General features: G+C 42.1%; 1 protein-coding gene across 1 annotated transcript in view; it reads left to right on the forward strand.

Moving 5' to 3' along the window:
* Window positions 1-24,367, forward strand: part of LIMCH1 (LIM and calponin homology domains 1) — a 354,210-nt gene that overhangs the window by 298,171 nt on the left and 31,672 nt on the right. The window contains exons 16-20 of the mRNA XM_052642168.1: window positions 2,362-2,488; window positions 3,966-4,123; window positions 4,329-4,737; window positions 9,089-9,307; window positions 23,681-23,771. Coding sequence (XP_052498128.1) covers window positions 2,362-2,488; window positions 3,966-4,123; window positions 4,329-4,737; window positions 9,089-9,307; window positions 23,681-23,771 — 1,004 coding nt within the window. The remainder of the gene's footprint in view (window positions 1-2,361; window positions 2,489-3,965; window positions 4,124-4,328; window positions 4,738-9,088; window positions 9,308-23,680; window positions 23,772-24,367) is intronic.

Below are 24,367 nucleotides of genomic sequence, written 5' to 3' on the forward strand. Positions count from 1 at the left end.
AGCTTGCTTCCTTTTTGAAATGGATTAAAGGTATTGCTCATAGTTTTATTATTTCTCTTTTGCTGGTGTTGCTTTTTAAAGAAAAAAAAAAATCTCTAACCAGAAAAAAAAAAAAAAAAAAAACTTCCTGGTATAGGAGAAGGCAGACAAGAGTTCCTCTTTTTATTTCATTAACCAGCTTTTGGCGACATTCGGGCTGTGGTAGTTAGAACTTCATGGTAGAAACAGAAATAGGAACCTGGGACAGAAGAAGGCAGTTCTGAAGGCCTTGCTCCCACCCTCTCCATGCCAATTAAGTGAGATAAACAGTTCTCAAATCCTGAAGAAGCCTGCTGTTCTCTTAGTGGGGTCCCAGAAGAAGACTGCCCTATGGCCATCAGTGTGACGTAAACCAAAATTCTGCCCTTTAAAAATTACAGATGGCGAAGTTGAAGGAAAGGACTTCCTTTTTCTCCCATAATCTGCCAGCTATTTAGTAGATTACAATAGAGTCCCAGCTGAGAGGGGTTTATGTCTTCTAAGACCTTCACAAAGCCTATAAATTGCCTTGAAAGAGAACCAGGCTGACTCTGATGCATTTAGAGCTAAGTTTTCATTAACTCTGAAAGGAAGATGGGATGAGTCCGGGCCCCTTTCTGGGAGAGTTGTTTGAGGCATTATGATCCATGAAGTTTAAAAACAATGGATTAGACTTCTCTACCTAACTCCGCAAATTTCTAAATTTTCCTTAAACCACATTAATAAGCAGCATCAAATAGGTGACAAATCACAGTCCCTCCTCTCTTTAGAGGACTACAGTTTATCTTCCAGAAAGACACAAGCAACACTGTGCCCTGGATTTGTGAACAGCTCCACACAGTAGTATGTCATACCCGTGCAAATAGAAGCCTTGGATCAAAGAAAGTCCTACGCAGCCAGATGATCAGAAACAGATTAAAGTACAGTCTTCAGTTTTCACTCTCTTTTCACACAGTTCTCACAGACTCAAATTGTCCAACATCTAAAGAGAGGGGAGAGGCTCTCATACATTCATATTTAAGCAGACCGAAATGAACGTGGGCAGCCATTGCTTTGGGATTGTCTTCTCCTTCCAGAGAGCCGCCTGCTAAGGAACCCCTGGCATCCAGCGATGCTGCTGCTGTGCTTTGTCTGGCCATGGGGAAAACTATTTTGGACATCACTGATGATGTCTGGAATTAGTTAGTGTCTTGGTGCATGGCTCTTCTTTTTCTTTGTGTTAAGCTGGCTTCAAAAATGGACTGTCACAGTCTTCTGTTCCTAAAGGGCCCTCCACTTGTTGGGTGCTTTATAACCCACTTGGTCCCAGAGCTAGTCATTTCTTTGAGAGGAAAAAAAAAAAAAAAGATTTTGATTTTGTTTTTATTTCTATTTTCATCTTGCTGCTTCAGCTTTTGCCGTAACAAAGATCTATAATAAGCATTGCAGAAAAAGCCGTATGGTCTTACCCAACAATTAATAAGTGCCTACAGAATATATCAATTATATGAACTGCCTAAAGGTTTTTAAAATTTGCTTGCCAAATCCTTTTGCTTTTAAAAGAGTATATGCAGAGGTATCTGTCAGAAATAAAATGAAACCATTGTGAGAATTTTAGGATATAAAGTATACACTGATTTTTATATTTTGCCCTTAACCTTACCATAAAATACCTTATTTTCTTGATTTCAAGATGCCATCAACATACTACAGATTTACAGTTTTACAGGACATAGAAATAAACCACAACAAACATATGTATCATTTGTGCATAGTTGTTGAATGCATCCAAAATTCAGAAAATATGACATGAAAAAGTGGCGCCTTAGATTGAGGCTGTATGATCACTTTTTTAATGGAAAAAATGCCTGTTAATGAAGAAAGCATTTAAGCCAGCCCTACACAAAGAAGCATCTACTGCAATTAAATTTTCACTTCAGGGGACGCCATCCTCCTTCCCCACAAATTCTCTCCAAGTTATACATGTTAATGCTCTTAATTTTATTTTCTAATACTAATAAATGAGACCAGTTCAGAGTTTCAAATACCTTTTCAAGCCTCTTAGTTTAAACATATCTAGGCCCCAACATGTAAAATTAATTGACCAATTCAGCCATCACTGAACACAAAGATGGTCACATTTTGGCTTCTGCTTCAAAAGAAGAGCTGAGGCTCCTAGCATGCCCGCTGCTGCCGGCTGAGGGAGAAACAGACTGCAGACCCCGTGGCTGCCTTAGGCTGCGGAGGGAAAGGGACTGTTTTCCATACGCGGTAGCGCCCCCACGCGGCGGGACGCCCCAAGTGCGCAGAGGCAGGAGGGGTGCTCATCTCTGTCCGCTCGTTCTCTGCTCTCTCCACACGCAGGAGCACGAGTATGTTTGACATGCGGTGTGAGGAGGAGGCCGCGGTGCAGCCACACAGCAGGGCCCGCCAGGAGCAGCTGCAACTGATAAACAGCCAGCTGCGGGAAGAGGATGACAAATGGCAGGATGTGAGTGCTGGGGCCACGGCTGGGCAGTGGAGAGACCATGCTGCCCGCTGGGCAAGACGCCCTTTGGAGCAGAGCATCAGAATCAGATTGGGTGGGAGCCTCGGGCTGGAAAGCCATGCAGAAGAAAGGGGTGCCCGGAGAAGACTTCACACAGTGAATACTGCCCATGTGGGAATTAAGGAAAGTTTGCTGAAGTTTGGCCAGAAAGCAGAGGGGAGAGGGCAACTAGCATGGGATGCCAAATCAAGGATGCAGTGTCTTCTGAGTTTGTATATTTGGCATTGATAATGATGATGACAACAATGATAACTGCCAACATTGAAAGCATGCCAGTAACAGGTACGGTTCTGAATGCCTTGCAGTTAATCGTTCTTGAACCCTCTCAGTAACTCAGTATGCTAGCAACTGTAGATATTACTGTCCTCAGTCCAACAGAGGAGTCCCAAAGCACTGAATTAACTTGTCCAGAGCCACACAGCTAGTGAATAAGAGATCGAGAATGGCTCCAGGGCCTAATGGGGGCCTTGGGATTGTCTGTGAGCTGAGAGCAGAGAGTTAGGGCAGGAAAGGAACCTGAAGATCAGTATGAAACGAGAGAGAGTGGACTCTTTCATCTCATCCTCACAGAGCGCTCTGAGGCAGTCACTGCAGATTTGACTCTACCTTTAGTCGACTGGTGAACTTTCCCAAAGTTGATAAATTGTGGTAACGATTATGTCTATGAGCTATCAAGCACTTACTATGTGCCTGCCACCTGATGTGCAGTACCTCATTTCACCCTCACAGCAAGCATGCAAGAGTAGGTATCATTATCATTTCTGTTTTGGAGATGAGGAAACTGAGGTACAGAGAGGCTAAGAAGCATGCTTGAGATTCCAAAGCATGGAAGAGATGGAGCTGGGATTCTTTCCCATAGCCACATGCCTACTGTTTAACTCCAGAATCCTAACTCTTTCTCATTAGGCTCTAATTACCCATAGGATTTGTGGTGAGGGTGTCATAAGGATCAGATGACTTAGGACATACAGAGCTATTGGTTCTACGAGACCACAAAACCAATTGTTTTTCTGCTTTTTCTTCCTTCCCTGAGGGAATTTGTGCAGGTCTGTGGTAAATTCCTACCATTCTATTGTCAGCGAGTCCATTCACAATGCCGAGGTCATAAATAGCAAGAAATGAAGTTTCTTACAATATCCTGTGAGACAATAACATGTGGCAACTGACACGGAATACAATAGCAAATTTTACATTACCACATTTTACAAAATGTGCTGCCCTGCTCTGGATAATGTAGCATATCTGAAGGTTTCCTGCCTTCAAGATATTCCTGTTCCAACCAAACTTAAACTGGATTGTAGAGGAATGTCTTAGCCTGGCCCACAGTCGGCACGCACTAAACCCTTAGATGTAGAAATGGAATTACGTGCAAATCTGAAGAAGAGTGTTCTGTCTCCCTCTCCCTCCCCCTCCCCCGTAGGACCTGGCCCGTTGGAAGAGCCGTAGAAGAAGTGCTTCTCAGGACTTAATCAGAAAAGAGGAAGAAAGGAAAAAAATGGAGAAGCTGCTGGCTGGAGAGGATGGGACAAGGGAACGAAGGAAAAGCATAAAAACCTACAGAGAAATCGTCCAAGAAAAGTGGGTTCTTTCTGTTGTTGTTTAATGTACAGTATTAGTTAGATGTGCTTTTTCTAAAAATTGTCAGTCATCACAAAGGCTCTGACACTAATATTACACACCGTTTGGTCTCTTCGGCTCTACTCTGGGTCCTACCAAGGTCCTCTTTGCAGTTCCTGTGACTGTTGACTCTGTTCTTGCTTCCCCTCCCATGTCTACCCTTTAGAGAGCGAAGAGAAAGGGAGCTGCATGAAGCATACAAGAATGCACGGACCCAGGAGGAGGCAGAGGGTATCCTTCAGCAGTACATCGAGAGATTCACCATCAGTGAAGCTGTTCTTGAACGCTTGGAGATGCCAAAAATCCTGGAAAGAAGCCATTCAGCAGAGCCAAACTTATCCCCCTTCCTCAGCGACCCCAACCCTATGAAATATCTGCGGCAACAGTCACTGCCTCCACCCAAGTTCACTGCCACTGTGGAAACCACCATCGCTCGTCCCAGCGTTCTGGATGCCAGCATGTCAGCAGGCAGTGGGTCTCCGAGCAAAACTGTCTCTCCCAAAGCAGTGCCTATGCTGACGCCCAAGCCTTACTCCCAGCCCAAAAACTCTCAAGAGGTTCTGAAGACCTTCAAGGTAGGATGAGTCCTTTAAGGGTAGAACCAAAACTGAACTCCCTGGGGAAAAGAAGCATCTTATCTCAGGAAGATGTGGTTGTTTTTATCAAACAAAAGCAAATGCATTAACATGTACAGTTATGAAGTTTTTGTGCCTCTGAGATTTGGTTTGCAAATAATTCAGGGATTGATGATTCTTCTCTAAGTGAAGTTTTTCAGTCATGTCTGACTCTTTGCAACCCCACAGACTGTAGCCTATCATGTTCCTCCATCCATGGGATTTTCCAGGCAAGAGTACTGGAGTGGGTTGCCATTTCCTTCTCCAGAGGATCTTTCCGACCCAGGGATTGAACCCAGGTCTTCTGCATTGTAGGCAGACACTTTAGCATCTGAGCCATCAAATAACTTAGGATTCTTCTCAATTCCTATTTTTAATACTGATGGGCTTGAATGAGATTGGTGGTTGAGTCACCTCCATGAGCAAGGTCTATTTCATGGTTTGGTATGCTGAGCGACTGAACACGCATGCATGCATGGTGGTATGATATCTCCATAGCAGTGGTAACAAACCCCAATTTAGTAGCACCCTAGGTATCTCCATTTATCTGGGGGTATTGAAAATGCCTCAAAACAAACTTTTAATGACCTTTAGTGTAAATAGAGGTATATCCAGTTACCTCTGTATATACCTCTGACATCATAACCGAAAAGATGCTGCTGCTGCTGCTGCTGCGAAGTCGCGTCAGTCGTGTCCGACTGTGTGCGACCCCACAGATGGCAGCCCACCAGGCTCCGCCGTCCCTGGGATTCTCTAGGCAAGAACACTGGAGTGGGTTGCCATTTCCTTCTCCAACGCATGAAAGTGAAAAGTGAAAGTGAAGTCGCTCAGTCGTGTCCAACTCTTCGAGACCCCATGGACTGCAGCCCACCAGGCTCCTCTGTCCATGGGACTTTCAAGGCAAGAGTACTGGAGTGGGGTGCCATCGCCTTCTCCAGAAAAGATGCTACCACTGGGAAAAAAATGGTAATATAAGAAATACATGGGATATACTTGGCATTCAAATGAGAAGTTGTTTTTTTTTAAATTTTAGGTGGGAAGAATCTATGTTATTTTGGAGGTGGTGGGGGAGGTGCCAATGAATGTGTAAAATAGTGTTCCGGAACCAAAGAACCTATAGCAGCCAAACATCTTTTTTCTTCCTCAAATCCTAGTATTTTTCCTTGCGTCAGGAGGAAGTACTCATCCTTCGTCTCAAGCGAGGTTGATGACAAAGAAAAGTCAGTTTCCCTTGTCCCTGCATACCACATGGGTTCATAATAGAAGAGAGAGGTGGAATTCATCAGTGGCAGACACAGACATGTGACTATAAAGAAAGTTTGCTAAGCTAAACTAACTGAGCACTGTGTGTGTGTATCTTCCTATTGAGTTTCAGAGGGAACCGAGCCATATTTCTAACTTTCTTAGCATCTTTCTTAGCTTAACTCTGAATGTATCTTTAAAATCTGTGTCCTAGGCCTTGATCAAATGAAAGAAAAATGTCCTTTCCATCTCATCTAGGTTGGATTGAGATTTTTATCACTCCAAGGGCAGCCACTGTGTGTTTGTTCACAGCTTTATCCTAAGAGGCTGGTGTCTGTGCCTAGGCACTCAGCAAGTGTCTGTTGAATAAACACATGAATTTTTCCTGAGAAGATGAGATCCTTATCATGCAGACTGGTGCACACACAGATACACATGCAATCACATGTGCTCAGCAGGCTGCCTAAGTACTGTAGCAGCTCTCCTTCACCCTGGGCCCACGATCATCAACTGTCTGATAGCTTCTCGTAAAGGTTGGTTTGATATTGAGGTGGCCCAGAACAGGGGCAGGGAATACATGCATTTCACTTGGTATCCAAGGAATGTGATCTGTTAGTCTAGATGTCCATTTCCTTCCCTTTATGTAAACAGTACAATGTGATTGTTTAAACAGAAGAATTAGGATAGATGACTTCATGGCAAGACCCTGAGAAAACCCAGTTCCTACCATTGTGGCAAGACAGTGTAGAGGCTTCAGGGGAGGTAGAATGAGGGACTTGGATAGAGATCCTTTTAGAGCTGGAGCTCACCAATGAGCCCTCAACTCATCGTAGGTCCTGATGGCTGTCAGCCCTGTTCACATCCCCACCCTTGAATGGGTGAGCTCACTCCTGGTCACAGGTAGCATGCAAAGGACAGTTGTTACCAGGTAACACCAGAACTGGAGCTAAGGTGTGTGTGCGTGTATGTGTGCGTGTGCATTTTCTTGTGGGGAGAAGGTGGGCATGGGAAGCAGGGAATACAGGCTCAGTTTCTTAGTACAACAGATTTAAAAGTGTCAATAAAATGAAGTAGCAATAAAATGGTTTAAGGCAGTGTTTTCAAACTGAGAGTTGCCATCTATTGCTAGGTTATGAAATCAAGTTAGTGGTTTGGAATCAGCATTCTTTTTTAAAAAAACATTATTAGATATATTATATTAATAGATGTAATTAGATATATTAATATTTATATATTAATAATAAACATTATTATATATTATAAAATATATATTAGAATATAATGTTTAAAAACAGTATAGTGCATCACATATAAAAAGGTAAATATTAATTGTTAAACTCCATTTCAGTTATCTTTATGTGTGTGTGCTCAGTTGTGATTTAAATTTTATGGATCACAGACAATAGACAAAACACTGACTTAAGGTAAATAATCTATAACTAGTATCTGCCCTTCTAGTCTTTTTAAAAGATTTTAGAAGGCTTAGTAATAAGAATAGCTAACATTTATATACATAAATATGCCAGATACTGTTCTAAGTTCTGTGCGTATATTAATACATAAATGATACCATAACAGCATCATTAAGGAGATACTATTAAGAAAGCTGAGCGCTGAAGAATTGATGCTTTTGAACTGTGGTGTTGGAGAAGACTCTTCAGAGTCCCTTGGACTGCAAGGAGATCCAACCAGTCCATTCTAAAGGAGATCAGTCCTGGGTGTTCTTTGGGAGGAATGATGCTAAAGCTGAAACTCTAGTACTTTGGCCACCTCATGCAAAGAGTTGACTCATTGGAAAAGACTCTGATGCTGGGAGGGATTGGGGGCAGGAGGAGAAGGGGACGACAGAGGATGAGATGGCTGGATGGCATCACCGACTCGATGGACATGAGTTTGAGTGAACTCCAGGAGATGGTGATGGACAGGGAGGCCTGGCGTGCTGCTGTTCTTGGGGTCGCAGAGTTGGACACGACTGAGCGACTGAACTGAACTGAACTGACTGATTATCATAGAAAGGAGGAAACTGAGGTTGAAGATTACATGGCTGTTAAGTGGTGAAGCCAGAACTCAGGTTGCCTCACTGCAGGGCTTCCTCTCATGACCGCTTTATATACTGTCAGACTTGAAAGAGATTTCCAGGTACCTTCAATAAGTCAGACTAACCACCCTCACTCCTTCTTTTTTGCTCCCACCACCGTCCCTAGACATGGGGGCAAAACAAAGATATTTTAATGTGCATGGCCTCTTTTTCTTGAAAATACTGAGATGGTCAAATTAACTAGAAATAGGAATTTCCTGTGGGGCTCCCCAGGTGGCTCTGGGTAAGGAACCCACCTGCAGTGCAGGAGATAAGGGTTCGATCCCTGGGCTGGAAGATCCCCTGGAGGAGGGTATGGCAACCCACTCCAGTATTCTTGCCTGGAGAATTCCCATGTAGCCCTGGTGGGCTACAGTCCATGGGGTCACAAAGAGTCAGACGTGACAAGTGACTGAGCATGCACGCACACACGCACACAGGAATTTACTGTAACATAGTAATGCACCAGGTTCCCTGCCCTCTGTGATTGCTTGCAAAAAGTATTATATTGCCCTCAACCATAAACAGAATAACCTGTGAAATATTCCTGATCTAAGATGAGCTCCACCTAGTTTATATGTTTATTAGGAAGAAAAGATCTCAAAATTGTGAAATAGCAGTCACAGAGCTTACATGAAAAATTACTGGAACCCAAATATGTGTCATTTATTTGTACCTAAGATGCCTTGATTTTCTATACTACAAAATAAAAGCAGACCCCCAGTAAGTTGAGCATGAAATGTAATCTAACATGAAGTGACCTGAGAAGGCAGACCACCTTTTAAAGAAACCCAACCACCTTTTAAAGAAGCCCTCAAAGATGACATTTAAGGGAGCCCTGCTTTCTAGACTGACAGAGACATATACGAGAACTTATTCTTTGTTGGACTGTGATTGTTAAATGCTAATGATTTAAGATGATTCTGAACATGTTATTTTGTTATAATCTTTCACTGGAGAATAGCATGTTCTTGTTCATTCTGGTTTTTACAGGTAGATGGGAAAGTCACCATGAATGGAGAGACAACTCACGGTGATGAGGAGGAGAAGGAAAGAGAGTGTCCCACAGTGGCACTTGCCCCCTCGTTGACCAAATCCCAGATGTTTGAAGGTGTGGCCAGAGTGCATGGGTCCCCCGTGGAGCTGAAACAAGACAGCAACAGCATTGAGATCAACATAAAGAAGCCAAGTTCTCTTCCCCAAGAGCTGACAGTAAGAAGCAAACTTTTTTTTCCCCCTTTTTGAAATAATTTATTTTTAAAAAAATAAGTAGGTCCTGATCATGATCATTTCTTTCTAGGTGAGTATATTCATTTGCTAGGGCTCCCATAACGAAGTATCACAAACTAAGTGGCCTACACAACGCATGGTACTCCTAGTTGTAGCATAGTCCTGCTGGCTGGAAGTCCAAAGTCAAGGTGTTGTCGAGGTGGATTCCTTCTGGTGTCTGTGAGGGAGAGTCTGATCCTGGCGTCTGCTGGAAGTCTCTGCCATTCTTAGCCCTGGAGATGTACCACCCCCATCTCTGCCTTCGTGTTCACGTGACACTCTCCCTGCATGTTGTCTGTGTCCAGATTTACCCCTTTTTATAAGGACACAGGACATACCGGTTTAGGGCTCCCCTCCAGTATGATTCAAGTGGCAAAGAATCCGCCTGCTAATGCAGGAGATGCAGGTTCGATCCCTGGGTCAGGAAGATTCCCCGGGGAAGGAAATAGTAACCCACTCCAGTATCCTTGCCTGGGAAATCCCAGGGACAGAGGAGCCTGGTGGGCTACGGTCCACATGGTTGCAGAGTCAGACATGACTGGGCAGGCACATGCCTTGCCACTTCAGTATGATCTCATCTTAATTTAACTACATCTACAAAAATCCTACGTCCAATAAGGTCACATTCTGAGATACTGGAGGTGAGGACTTCCACGTATAAATTTGAGGAAGGACACAGCTCAGCCCCTGGGCTTCCGTGGTGGCTCGGACAGTAGAGAATCCACCTGCTAAAGCAGGGGATGTGGGTTCCATCACTGTGTTGGGAAGATTCCCTGGGGAAGGGAACGGCAACCCACTCCAGTATTCTTACTTGGAGAATTCCATGGACAGAGGAGCCTGGCAGACTACAGTCCATGGAGTCACAAAGAGTCGGACACGACTGAGCAACTAACAGTTACGCCGTAGGAGAGGAGGATAGCAGAAGGCGTCATATATTATGAGTGAAAAACTTTGTCTTGTCTCTCCGTGATTGGTGTCCAGAGTTACAGAAAAAGAAACAAGTCTCTAAGGCCTGTCCTGGCAGTCCATGGTCAAGACTCCGTGCTTGTAATGCAGAGGGCACAGTTCACATCCCTGGTCAGGTAACTAGGATCCCACACGCTTGCCACACAGTGCGGCCACGAAACAAGAAAAGGAAGTATCTGAAATACCTTATTTTCTGTTTATTCAACCTCATCAGACTTGCTAAAGTAATTTGAAAATTACTGGTGCCATCAGAATGTGGCTTTCCATCCTTGACAGTATGCATAAAAGGGTCTTTTTTACTAGCTTTTTAAAAAACTCATTAAAAATCAAATTAATTTTTTCTTGGTTTAGCCCCTGAAATCCAGAGTAATTGTAATTACTAACGAATGATTGAGCTGAGAAATGTAGGGTAATTCAAGAATAGCAGACGAGAGAACTCAAAATAACATTGGATTTGCCTCTTTGGAGTATAAAGCATCAAGAAGATTACGCTTTTCTGCTGAATTCTCTCACCAGGGTTCATGCTGGTTTTGCTGATCAAATGGAAACTGTCACTACCATGGATGCCGCCTGGCTTTGGGGATAGAATCTGGACTCTATTCAACCTCAATTTGTCCTCACCAGAGGCTGGTTTCTGAGATTTTAATTTATAGTGTTAGGGTTGGAATTATCAAGGTGAGGGATGCGGGGGGTTGGATGGGTAGGCAACTGTCAAAATTTCTTCCCCCAGCACCTGGAAAGATTTGGTTCAGAAGAAAACTTGTCTTCCAGCTTCAGGGCTAAATTAAATAACCCAGCTAGCTAAACCCACCTGGAGCACTAGATACTATTTTTCGTATCTCCAGGATTTGTCTTTTGAAGAATAAAATATGTTTTCTCAGAGGAGTTGAGAGGATGTAATTCTTCCCTGCAGTGCTCAAGCCCTAGAAAGAGATTCAAATTGGAAGAGACCAAAATAACTTCCTCACCATGGCAACATGTTTGCTGGTCTCTAGGAGCAAGGCTTTGTGATCGGGGTGGAGGCTGAATCCCTCCAACTGGAATTTATTTTCACCTTTGATTTGCATAAATGTGACCACCTCTGAAGAGTTCTTACAAGTTATCATGAGAGGGAATGTTGAGTTTTGCTAGGAGTGTGGGAACTTTGCTGGCCGAATATAACATGAACTTACGCTCTTAAATTTAAATGAGAAGTTCCCCCAGATTAATTAGACATTACAGTGGTGGGATTGCTTTTCTGGGACAGTTAGTAATTCTGTTCTTGTTTCTCTTTTGCCGCACTTTTAATGTTGAGTGTTTCCTAAAAGTATTCAGTCCCTCAGTTGTGTCCGACTCTTTTGTGACCCCATGGACTATACCCTGCTAGGCTCCTCTGTCCATGGGATTTCTCAGGCAAGAATACTAGAGTGGGTTTCTATTTCCTTCTCTGAGAGATCTTCCTGCACCAGAGATTAAACCCACGTCTCCTGCACTGGCAGGTGGATTCTTTACCACTGAGCCACTTGGGAAGCCCGTTTTATAAGTCATTTCATAAATGCCCTTCCCTGACTCATTCTGGTTCTGTACCTGTCAGGCCACAGGCCCTTTGCACATGCTATTGAACAGCTCTCTGTTGCTGTTCTTTGGAGAAGCAGCAGTGTGGGAGCCACCCTGATCCCATAACAGAGGCACACAGGGCTCAGTCAAGCACAGTAGATTAATTACAGGAACAAATCCCAAGGTTCTACAGTTAGGCATGTGTACATTTTCTACCTTTACACTCTGCCCTCCGACCATTTCGTTGTCAATTTGGCAGGTCACCCTGCCCTTGACCGGATATATTTTTTTCCCAACAGAAGGTAAAGGAAAAGTTGAAACCAGACAATATAAGGCCTAAACTTCCTACACCAACTAATCTCTCTTGTTCAAAGCTTCTAACCCTTTGGGGAAGAAAGCTTTACCCATCTTGTATGGAATCATAAACAGAAGAGAAGGGAGTTTTGTTTGTTGGTTTTGGAGTTTTACTAAACCTCCCTCAAAAAATTATTTGTTCTCAGTAATTACTTATTTTCTTATTTTTACAATGAGCAACATAAAAAGAAAATAGCCTAGTCCCTCTTACTGCCAGGCACTTTCCACTTTAATAGTAGTTATCCTGCTTCAGTTGCTAATGGCAAAGAGAAGATGGATTGAACAATGTTACAACTGGTTACATTGTCCCAAAAGTATCTTGTTTCAAGAGAAGCAAAATTAGATGATCTGAAAGAAATTGTGTTATTTCAGGAGTTTATACAGTATAACCGGGAAAGTACCCAACAAAATGTGGCCTTGTGGACTTTTTTCTGGAAACCATCGTAACCCTGGGAAGCCTCAGGATGAAGGTCTCAACTGATGGAAGAGCCTGAGAACCTCTTACTCAGGAAGAAAGCTGCCTAGTTAGGAGCGAGCTCTAGTTCGTTAAACCACAGTGGTTCTGAAGAGGTTATAGCAGTTATTTACCTTGTTTCCTGGTGGCTCAGTCGGTAAAGATTCTGTCTGCAGTGCATAAGACCTGAGTTTGATTCATTCCCCTGGAGAAGGAAATGACAATCCACTCCAGTATTCTTGCCTGGAAAATCCCATGGACAGAGGAGCCTGGAGGGCTATAGTCCACGGGGTCACAATAGTCGGACACGACTTAGTGCTAAACCACCACCTAGTACTTGAGCTTTGAATTAGCTATGACAGGGGTATTACATTATTTTCTGGGTATATAACTCCATGTATATACCTATTAGGCTACAAGCCAAGTTGTTAGCTGCCCTACATGAAACTTCAGCTAAAACACACTTCATACTCACTAATAATTTATGACACATAAAGTTTTCCATTCAGCATATGTTATCCTAAGAGGTATTTTGAAAGAATCTCTTCTCCAGTAAACCTACTCCTTATTTTCCTTCCTTCTCCATATTCCAAGAAAAGCACTTCTTGACTGTGTTTCAGCTAGTATATTCCCTCTGAGATGGTAGAATTCATTGGTCATGACAAAAATATGGTGACCAGCTTAAAACAGGGGGCTGCACTTCACAGCCTCCCAGGGCTTTTTCCCAGCTTGGACTTGATTTGCTGTTTCTAATTCATTTGCCCTGCTCCGTGGGGCTGTCAAAGGAATAGTGTTCTTCCTTTTAAATAGTGTCTTTCTTCCCAAAACTGCATTCCCCACAGATACACTCTTTACAGAGGAGTAGCCTCCCCCACCACTAAAATGCCACAGTTCCTCCAGGGCGAGCTGGAACCATTCAAAGGGCATCGCAGCAGTAGGCAGGAGCATTAATTCAGGCCAGGAGGCCAAGCAGCAGAGAAGGGTGGCCCCTGGGCTCCAGTGGGCGACAGGACGCAAGTCTGCGTCTTGGCTCAGCATGACCACCTTTGTATACTACTTCATCTCTTCTGTTTCCTCCTGCCTCATCTTTCTTGTTTGAAACTCTTAGGACCATAGACTGTTACTTTAGAAATAGATCCTAAATTAAGTTTGGCTTGTTATTAATTTTTAAATACTCTGGTTATATCAATCGATGCCAACAAACTCCAGATCACGTTCAGCTGAATCACCTTTAAGGTAAAGAAGTTGCGATAGCCATTGTCATGCCAGGGACTGGCTATTACCTGGTAAGCATGAAGGAATGAACGACCTGCTTTGTGCACAACTTTTTAAAAATTGCTTTTATTTATTTATTTATTTTTGGATCTCCTGGGTCTTTGCTGTTGCTCAGGCTCTCTCTAGTTGCAGAGAGCTGGGCTACCCTCTAGCTGCAGTATACAGGCTTCTCATTGTGTGGCTTCTCTTATTGCGGAGCACAGGGTCTAGGTCATGTGGGCTTCAGTAGTTGCAGCACGTGGGCTCAATCGCTATGGCTCCCAGGCTCTAGAGCGTAGGCTCAGCAGTTGTGGTCCACAGGCTTAATTGCTCTGCAGCTTGTGGGATCTTCCCAGGTCAGAGACTGAACCCGTGTCTCCTGCATTGGCAGGCGGGTTCTTTACCACTGAGCCACCAGGGAAATCCCTGTGTGAAAACACTTAACATAAAGCAACTGGGAAAGTATAGAAGATAATATTTAATGAAGTGCTAGATGATAGGGATACAACAACAACAATAGGGAGAGAAGGCTAGAGGGATATAAGGTGGCAGAGAAAAAGCAAGATCGTTGTCGGTCAGGGTTAGTCTAGCTGGGAAGGTTTCATATGAGACTTTGATTTTGAAATTGGTGGGATTTGCATTGGAGTTGAGAGGGGAAACAAGCTGTGCTCCATAATGGGAGAAGCAGAAGCAAAGGCGTGGACAGCATGGTCCTCCATAAGAGGACCACAGAGGGATCACAGGGCGAAGAGTTGATGAAAGTGGCTAGGTACTGTACATGCAACCAGAGAGGCTGGGGCTCCCATGACCCCTCCCGCTTATCCCTGAGATATTTCCCAATGGAAATCTGACTCTCACTTTATTTTTTGAATTTAAAAACACTGGCTTCTCTAAGAAAATCATATCATAGCATGAATACTAGACTCTTAGAATCCAGGACTGGAAAAGAATTTGGAGGATCTTCTAATCTAAGGTCTTACAGAGAGATGTCTCAAAAGATGTTCTATGTCTCCCTTAAAGATAATTCAGTGTTTTCTTGATCCATTGTGAATTATACTTACAATTGAATCTCTTCCTGCCTTGATGGTGCCAAAAATGACCCTTCCTTAAAATACCTTAAGTACCCCATGCACTAAGTCAAAGTTCAAACCCCACCTGAACCTCAGTTTATATTTAAAATAAGGATGGTAATAGTATAGGCATCCAGTGGTTATCACGAGAATTCATATGTACAGGGTGCTTAACATGACGCCACAGTGACTCACAGAGGTGCCCTTAAGTTAGTTTTAACATTGTCATTCAACAAATGGGAGAAAGAAAGTTACCATATATTTTTCATAAGCCTGGAAGGGTGATAGGTACAAAGTTTTTCAGGTTAGAGTCAAGTCATCAAAATCACCATCTTAAACAGATGTGAATTTCAAACACAGGAGGCGAGTTCCTTGTCGGCTTCCAACTCAGCCCGCCAGTAGCTTCAGCTATAATTCTCTAGGAGACTGGCAGACCTGAACAGCTTTTTCCAAAAGACGATTGCCCTGGCAGGTGTTCACTGGCTTCTCCCTGCAGCCCTTTTTTGCTTCTCCTGTTATTCACTCTTTCCCAAGTCTGGCTTCCTCTGCCACCAAGACTCCCAGGCCTCCCACCGTGTCAGCGCCCTCTTGACAGCTCATCCCAACCAATGTCCTGCACACCCTCCCCACAGGCGGGCACCCTCCCACCAGATTTGTGGCAGTTCTGCCTCATGGACCAACTGCCAGACTCAGCTCTCAGGTATCTAAACGACTTCATCTGGGTTTTCTCAAACTAAGAAACAAGATAGATCTGTTATTTCCACCGTGACAAAGCTCTTGGCCTTCTTCTGGAAAATTCAGTACTTGACTACTGTTTTCTGATCCAGGAAAACAATCAGATCTTTCTTGAAACATTTCATTTTGCAGTGAGAGCAGGGTGAAGGCATTTGAGTAGGTGCTGTTTTCCTTAAACTGTGACCAACTGCAGATTCCTTTTAGATGTCAAATGTCACAAACATTTCTCCAGAAGCTGTTTTTCTCCATCTAGAAGTAGTTGCAAGAGCATTAGATTTAAAGCTCTTTTTAAGTCATTAAAGTTATTAGGGTATAGAAGTGTTTCCAGGCTTCAAGAAAGTATACATTAGGGAAAATTAAAAAAAAAAAAATCAAACCTAGCCCATCTGACCTGGATAATTTTTCGTCTGGAATGTTTAAAGCAAAAAGAAAAAGCTTAACAAATGGAAAGGCTGATTCTCCATGTAGATCTTCTTTCGTCCAGTGAAAATGGATCTTTGGTAACATAAAAGCGAGAGGGGAAAACACGTGCGTGGCATATGTGGCACCTGGGTCCTGGTGCCAAGACATAAATAAACTGACTTTCCAGGCTTGTGTCCAGATAAATTATTCAAGACTGGAGCCGGGAAATCCATCAGAGTCACTGAATAGTAGCTCAGGGAGGGACCACCTTGGACATTGCGTCTTCTGACACAGAGAGGATGCACGGTTGTTCCAAGCTCGGGCACCTCTTCTGTCCTAGGAGGAGGACCACTTGAGCCCTGGGTCTCGGGACCATCCTTCCTCCACTGCGTTGTATTTCCAGTTCATCCCACAGAGCCGCTCTCTGGGCTGGTCCCCCAGTAAGCTTCTTGTTAAAACAAGCAGTCTGATGTCAGATAAATCTGTGGCCAGACCATGTCCCTCTCAAGCCAGGAAACTGCCACCTCCCACCCGTGGCCGCAGGGCTCCATCTGACACCAGAGCCAGCTTGGATGGTGTTCTCAGTCAAGGGGAAGCCAACTTCTGGCTTAGGCTCCTGCAACCGTTCTGTGCTCTCATTCATTTGTGTCCAGGGAATCTGTTTTTATTTACTTGTTTTCATCCTTGAGACGGTTTTACCGATTGGAGAAGGGAAGGCTTCTCCTCTGTTCAGCTGGAACCAAAGGGAAGTGTGGGTCGTAAAACGGTTTCCAGCAAGGCGGAGTGTTTCAGGCAAGTCTGAGTCTATCAGCACTGGTTAAAACTGTCAGTTTTGAACTCTTTTCCTTTGAAGTAATGATGTGAGTACAACATTAACAAGCCTTCAGGATGGAGTATTCTGGCAGGAGTTAAACTGGCTTTGGGGATCTCCCTTGAGTACCTAGGGCCTCCCTGGTGGCTTAGGCCGTAAAGAATCTGCCTGTAAGGCAAGAGACCCAGATTCGATCCCAGGGTCAGGAAGATCCCCTGGAGAAGGAAATGGCTACAGTCCACAGGGTCACAAAGAATCAGACACGACTGAAAGACTAACCCATCTTGAGTACCTATAGTCTGTCTGCTGCTGCTGCTGCTAAGTCGCTTCAGTCGTGTCTGACTCTATGTGACCCCATAGACTGGACTATGCAGCCCCCCAGGCTCCGCCATCCCTGGGATTCTCCAGGCAAGAACACTGGAGTGGGTTGCCATTTCCTTCTCCAATGCGTGAAAGTGAAAAGTGAAAGTGAAGTCGCTCAGTTGTGTCCAACTCTTAGCGACCCCATGGACTGCAGTGCACCAGGCTCTTCCGTCCATGAGATTTTTCCAGGCAGGAGTACTGGAGTGGGGTGCCATAGTCTGTCTACATGTATATATATGGACTTCCCTGGTGGCTCAGATGGTAAAGCGTCTGTCTACAATGCAGGAGACCCGGGTTCAATCCTGGGTTGGGAAGATCCCCTGGAGAAGGAAATGGCAATCCACTCCAGTACTACTGCCTGGAAAATCCCATGAACAGAGGAGCCTGGTAGGCTACAGTCCATGGGGTCACAAAGAGTCGGACGCAACTGTTATATTGCAGAATTTGGAAAACTGTAAAGAAAATATAAACTAGCTATTACTCCAGCCACTCAGAAATTAAGATTCTTTAAAAATATGCCCTCCTCTTTTTCTCAGTGTATATAAAATATTTTGTGGGGCTCACAGTTCAACATGTGCTGCCATTTGCTTTTTCTCTTAATTTATCCTGAATATTTTGTTAGTAACAGCCTGATCTTTATGACTAATATGCACTCAAACCAAGCTTGAGAGTATAAATCCCATCAGTAATGCATCTAACATGTGCTTCCCTGACATGGATTGCATGTCTGCTCTGTGCCAGATACTGTGCTGGGCCCTGCCCCCCTCAGAACCTGGACTGGATGAAAAACCCTGAGACAAGGTGATGGCTGGGAGTGGTTCAGTCTCAAGCCACCCTGGGAAGTGGAGGGTTGGCTAAACTGGCCCCCTTTTCTGAGAGGTTCCAGAGAGTTCTCATCTTTTGCATAATAAATGGGTGAGAGGTACAATGAAAAGAATGAGGTGGAATGGATGAGAAGGAAAAGATGTGGAAAAGGCAGTTTGAATCATTTCAGCAATAAACTTGAGACTCTCAGGTTCTGGATTGCTTCTTATGGCTCAATACCTTTTAACGTGCATGCGTGTGAAGTCACTTCAGCTATGTCTAACTCTGTGCGACCCTGTGGACTGTAGCCCGCCAGGCTCCTCTGTCCATGGGATTCTCCAGGCAAAAATACTGGAGTGGGCTGCCATGCCCTCCTCCAGGGGATCTTCCCGACATAGGGATTGAACCCGCTAAATACTGGGGACAACTTGGATGTGGGTGTGACTCCAAGCCCAGAGGACGGAGAATCGAGGTGGCCAGCACAGGGCAGGGTTCCACCTCCCCTGCCTACTAGCTGAGTGACTCCAGGTAAGTGACTTTGCCTCCTGGGCCTTAGCTTCCTCACCTGTATAAAGGGAATCATACCTGTAGATACCTCTATAGGCTTGCTCTGAGGACCAAAGAAGATAATCCATGTCAAGTGCTGACACATGGAAAAGCCGGTAAATATTGATTGTGGCTACAGTGTCAACAGTGTGGGATCTTTAAAGCACCATTTTAAGGGAAGATAAATTGGGTCATCTGAGCATTCAGTATTTGAGTGTTAAGCCACGTAGAATTTGCATCCAGAAATGTGAGCATCCTTTTTTATATATTTATTTATTTATTGGGCTGCACAGGGTCTTAGTTGTGGCATGCAGGATCTTCGATCTTCACTGCAGCGTGCGAACTCTTATTTGCAGCATGTGGGTGGGGGATATAGTTCCCTGACCAGGGGTTCAGCCTGGGCCCCCTGCGTTGGGAGTACAGAGTCTTAACCACTGGATCACCAGGGAATTCCCACGTAAGCATTCTTGAAAGTCGAAGTTCTGCGTTAGTCATGCGTAAGTAAAATATTACTGGGGTGAGGTGTGCTAGTAAGATAACCCTTAGTGAAGAAGTGCTGGAGGACTTTGTCTGCTTGGCATCATAGCATCACAAATTGTACCTAAAGGTCTTCATGGATTATCGTATTTCATGGATTCCAAGGGGCATATTTGCCACGTTTGAGCATCTCTAAGTCAGGATATGTCTTATTGATGTAAGATACATCTAACTTTTTAGATTCCACATATAACTGACATCATGCAATATTTGTCTTTCTGTGCCTGGCTTATTTCATTCAGCATAATGTTCTCCAGGTTCTTCCATATTGTCACAAATGACAGGATTTTCTTCTTTTTTAAGGCTCAATAATGTCCCACTATATATGTGTGTAAAATATTAATATTTGTGTACATATACATCTGAATATATGAATAATATATAGACACTCATGTTTTCTTTATTCATCCATCTACACTTATATCCATATCTTGATTATTGTCAATAATGCTGTAGTGAACATGGAAATAAGATATATCTTCGAGATACTGATTTCATTTCCTTTGGGTACCTTTACTTTACCCAGAAGTAAAATTGCTGAATCACAGGATCATTCTAGTTTTAATTTTGAAACCCCCTCCAATGTTTTCCATAATGGCTGTACCAATTTACATGCCCACCGTCAGTGTACAGTGGTTCCCTTTACTGCACATTCTCAACAACACTTTTCATCTTTTGACTTTTTTGATAGTAATGATCCCTAATAGGTGTGAGGTGATGTCTTACTGTGGTTTGGATTTAATGATTAGTGAAGCTGAGCATCTTTTCATATACCTGACTTCAGCTGGCCATTTGTTATATCTTTGGAAAACTGTCATTCATGTCCTTTTGCTATTTCTTAAATTGGGTTATGGAGGGGGGTGCTGCTGTTGAGTTGTTAGAGTTCCTTATATATTTTGGATATCAATCCCCTATTGGATGTAAGATTAGTAAATATTTTCTTCCATTCTATAAATTGACCTTTTGTTTTATTCTTTCCTTTGCTGTGCAGAAACTTTTTAGTTTGATGTAGTCCCACTTTTTATTTTTGCTTTTATTGCCTGAGCTTTTGGTGTCAAATCTAAAAACTCATTGCCAACACCAGTTCCAGGGAGGTTTCCCCCTGTTTTCTTCCAGGAGTTTTGTGGCTTCAGGTCTTACTTTTAAGTCTTTAATCCATTTAGTCATTGATTATGGTATATGGTGTAAAATTTCATTGTTTGGCATGTCAATATCCAGTGTTTCCAACACCATTTATTGAAAAGACTGTCCTTTACCCATTTTGTTTTCTTGGTGTCTCTGTCAAAAATGAGTTGACTGTAAAAGTGTGGGTTGATTTCTAGGTTCTCTTTTCTATTCCACTGATCTTTGTGTCTGCTTTTATGCCAGTACCAAACTGTTTTGATTGATGTAGCTTGGTAATATAGTTTGAAATCAAGACGTGTGATGCTTCCAGCTTTCTTCTTCTTATTCAAGATTGCTTTAGCTATTTTGGGTCCTTCGTATTTCCATATGAATTTTATAGTTGTTTTTTCCTATTTCTGTGAAAAATACAGAAATGCAAGACTCTGTTAGAATTTTGATAGAGATTGCATTAAATCTATAGATTGCTTTGGGTAATGTGGATATTTTAATAATATTATTTCTTCCAATTGATGAATACAAGAAAATTTTCCATTTATTTGTGTCTTCAATTTCTTTCATCAATGTTTTATCATTTTCAGCACACATATCTTCTACCTTTTGGTTAAATTTACTCCTAAGTATTTTATTTTTTTGATGCTATTATAAGTAGGATTTTTTAAAATTTAACTTTTGTATAGTTCTGTATTGATTTTGTATCCTGCGACTTTACTGACTTCATTTTTAGTTTTAACATTTTGAGGGAGTGGGGAAGTCTTTAGGGTTTTCAGTATACAGGATCATTTCATCTGCAAACAGGAACAATTTTACTTCTTTATTCTCAATTTTCATGTCTTTTATTTCTTTTTCTTGCCTAGTTGTTCTGGCTAGATCTTCCAGTACTGTGTTGAATAGAAGTGGTGAGAGTGGGCAGCCTTGGCTTGCTCTGATCATAGAGGAAAAGCTTTCAGCTTTTTTCCATTAAGTATGATGTAAGTTATGAGCTTTTGAGTTATGGCCTTTATTACGTTGAGGTACATCCTTCTATGGGATTCCCCTGGTGACTCAGTGATAAAGAATCTGCCTACAGTGCAGGAGATGCAGGTTTGATCCCTGGGTTGGTAAGATCCTCTGGAGAGGGAAATGGCAATGCACTCTAGTATTCTTACCGGAAATATCCTATGGACAGAGAGGAGTCTGGCAGGCTACAGTCCATGGGACCATAAAAGTCAGACATAAACTGAGCAACTGAACAGCATTCTTCTATACCTAATTTGTTGAGAGTTTTTATCATGAAAGGATGTTGAATTTTGTCAAGTGCTTTTTCTGTTGAGATGATCATATGATTTTTATCTTCATGGTATTAATATGATGTATCACGTTTATCAACTTGCATATGTTGAACCATTCTTACATCTTTGCATAAATTTTCTTTATTTTTAAAGAATTAACACTTTCCAACAAAGCATTAACTTTAAATGGCTTTCATTTTTTGTAACTTGAAAGAGAAACTTTGATTTATGAGTAAAATATGTGTACTTGTGAGAGACCAATGAATTCATAGGTTTTTGAGAACCCACAGCAGTATTTTACAAAGTATTTAATAATGCCTTTTCTGAAACCAGTTTTATTCTTTCTCTTAAAAACTTCTTAAAATTTATAAAATATTCATACACACTTTAAAAATTGAACTTAAGCCCTTTACAATAAGACACTGTTACTAAAAAGCACCATAGTCTTTAACTTATTCTCTGGTTATTGAGGGATATTCTAGCCCACATTTAATTCAGACTTTTATTTATTTTTCATTTACTGTAATATCACTGGGGGAATTTTGGAATTCACTCTAGAGTCAACTGGCTTCCAACTGAAGGTAATTTAAAGTTACACTGATTTTGTTTTCTCATTACAGAAGCAATACATAACATAGTAATCATGGAACAGTTTGGAATACAGAAAATACATTTTAAAAGAAGAAAAAGTCATCCAAAATTTAAGAACATTAAAAACAATCACTATTAACATTTTAGTGTATTTCCTTACTGTCTTCTTATATAATTTTCATATACTTACTAGCAAGTATGTTTGTGCATACACATAGCATATATAAAATCTTACATATGTAGGCATCATACTATATGTACACATCACGTTTTCTTAACATTAGATAGTATTTTCACGTATCATTAACTATTGCTTAGCACTTTTACAACTACACACTGTTTCCTTTTACGGATATGCAGTAATTCATTCAACCATTTGCCAACTGTTGGTCATTTAGGTTGTTTCACATTCTTTTAAGGTTATTAATTCCATCAAGCATAAAACTGATACAATTGAGGTACTAATGAGGGAGAGGAGCATCATGGTGATGTGCCAGGTGGTTAGACAACAAATCAAAGAGTCACCTTAGTGGAAGAACAAGGAAGTAAAGGGCAACCTTGGGCCCTGGTAGAAACAGGAGGAGATGCACATGAAGACTATTGTGTTAGACTTGACAAAAGATGGACCCTTTTGCAGTATGAGTCAAGAAACACTTCAAAGATTAGTTTGTATGTCAGGGAAAACAAATGCCATAAACAGAAAGTATCAGATTTGGAGGATGAGCATCATTTACCATGATGCTGATGGTCAGCTCAGCTGAACTGAAGCTCTAATGGACTCTCGGGACTGGAGATGAAAGTACAAGTCATAAAGGGATAGAGAATGTCGTGCTGAATTCATGGGAAAATTGGATGCATTTGAAGGTGATCCTGATGGAGGCAAATAGTTGAAGTTTTTAGGAATGACCCATATTTTAAAGGAATAACCAGTAAAAGAAGAGGAGAAAGGGAAGGAAGGAGAGAGAGAATGGGGATCAGAACTTGGGTAACAGAGAGTTGCTGAGAGCCCAGGAAGGGAGAGAACTCTGGGAATAAAATGCACAATGCTAAGTGCCACTGGTGTCTGTGCTGAAGGCAAGCTACTGAGAGGTTAATTGCAACCTTGAAATATTTTTTTTTCACTGGTGATATGACCCTAAGCCAACTTTAAAGGCATTTGGGAGCAAGTGGGTAGAATCTACGATTTTGAGAATTCGGTGGTGAAAGGAAGGGAAAAGTGGGGATGTGCATTGGAGGCAGTCAGAGAGGCTGGAGTAGTGGGTGTGTGTGCTTTCATGATGCGCTGCCACTTCAGCACTTCTGTTCTCCTTTGCGGAACGTCTCCGGACAAAACCAGCCTTTCACGTGAAGCTGCCTTGGAAATAGAAGAGACTGAATTCATATAGGCAGCTTGCCTTGTTGGCCTAAAGATTACTACTTGAAAAAACAGAAAGGAATCCTTCACGCTTTAGAACCTTCAAAGGGATAATTTATTCAAGGTGGGAAAATCTTTCTTTTTAGGCAACCACTGAAGAAACTGAAGCCAACAGTCAAGAAGATGAAAATGATGGTGAAGAAACAGGAAAAGGGAATACAGAAGTTGCCCCATCAGGTTTGTTTTCATAACAGACTAGTTTTAAAGATAAATCATAACTCTTAAACTATATTGAAAATAAAAAGGGTAATGAATGAGGCAAGTCTCTAACTGGTGTGGTTGTCCTGCCACCTAGTGGCATCCTGGGGGAAGTTCTGACCATATGATTTATCTTGTGAAAAAGCAAGGTTTTATGCGTCTTCGCTTCCTTTTGTTTTTGAAAGTTCCTCTCCATCATTACAGAGAGATTATATTTCTCAAAATAAGTAATGCTAAAAACTTAATGTTATATTTAACACAGTAATAGCAATAGATACAACAGATCTAAAATATATCATAAAAATAGATCCTGAAACAGCAAAACTGGTGAGTAATTTGAAAGAATAAGATAATGTGGCAAATATGAATCATAAGTTCAAATAGAGACTCACTCTTCCTAAAGCAGTATTTCTCAGTATTTTAAACACATTTTTCTTTTGATAAAACATGAAAACATCTCATCCTCCTTTAACACCAAATTATTTTTAAACAGCATCTTAAAATAAATGAAATGTCATTACTAAACATTTTAGCATATACTTTTTCAAACTAGACTGTACCTCCACACTTCAATA

Source organism: Budorcas taxicolor, chromosome 6, assembly GCF_023091745.1.
Source record: "Budorcas taxicolor isolate Tak-1 chromosome 6, Takin1.1, whole genome shotgun sequence".
NCBI classification, from domain to species: Eukaryota; Metazoa; Chordata; class Mammalia; order Artiodactyla; family Bovidae; genus Budorcas; species Budorcas taxicolor.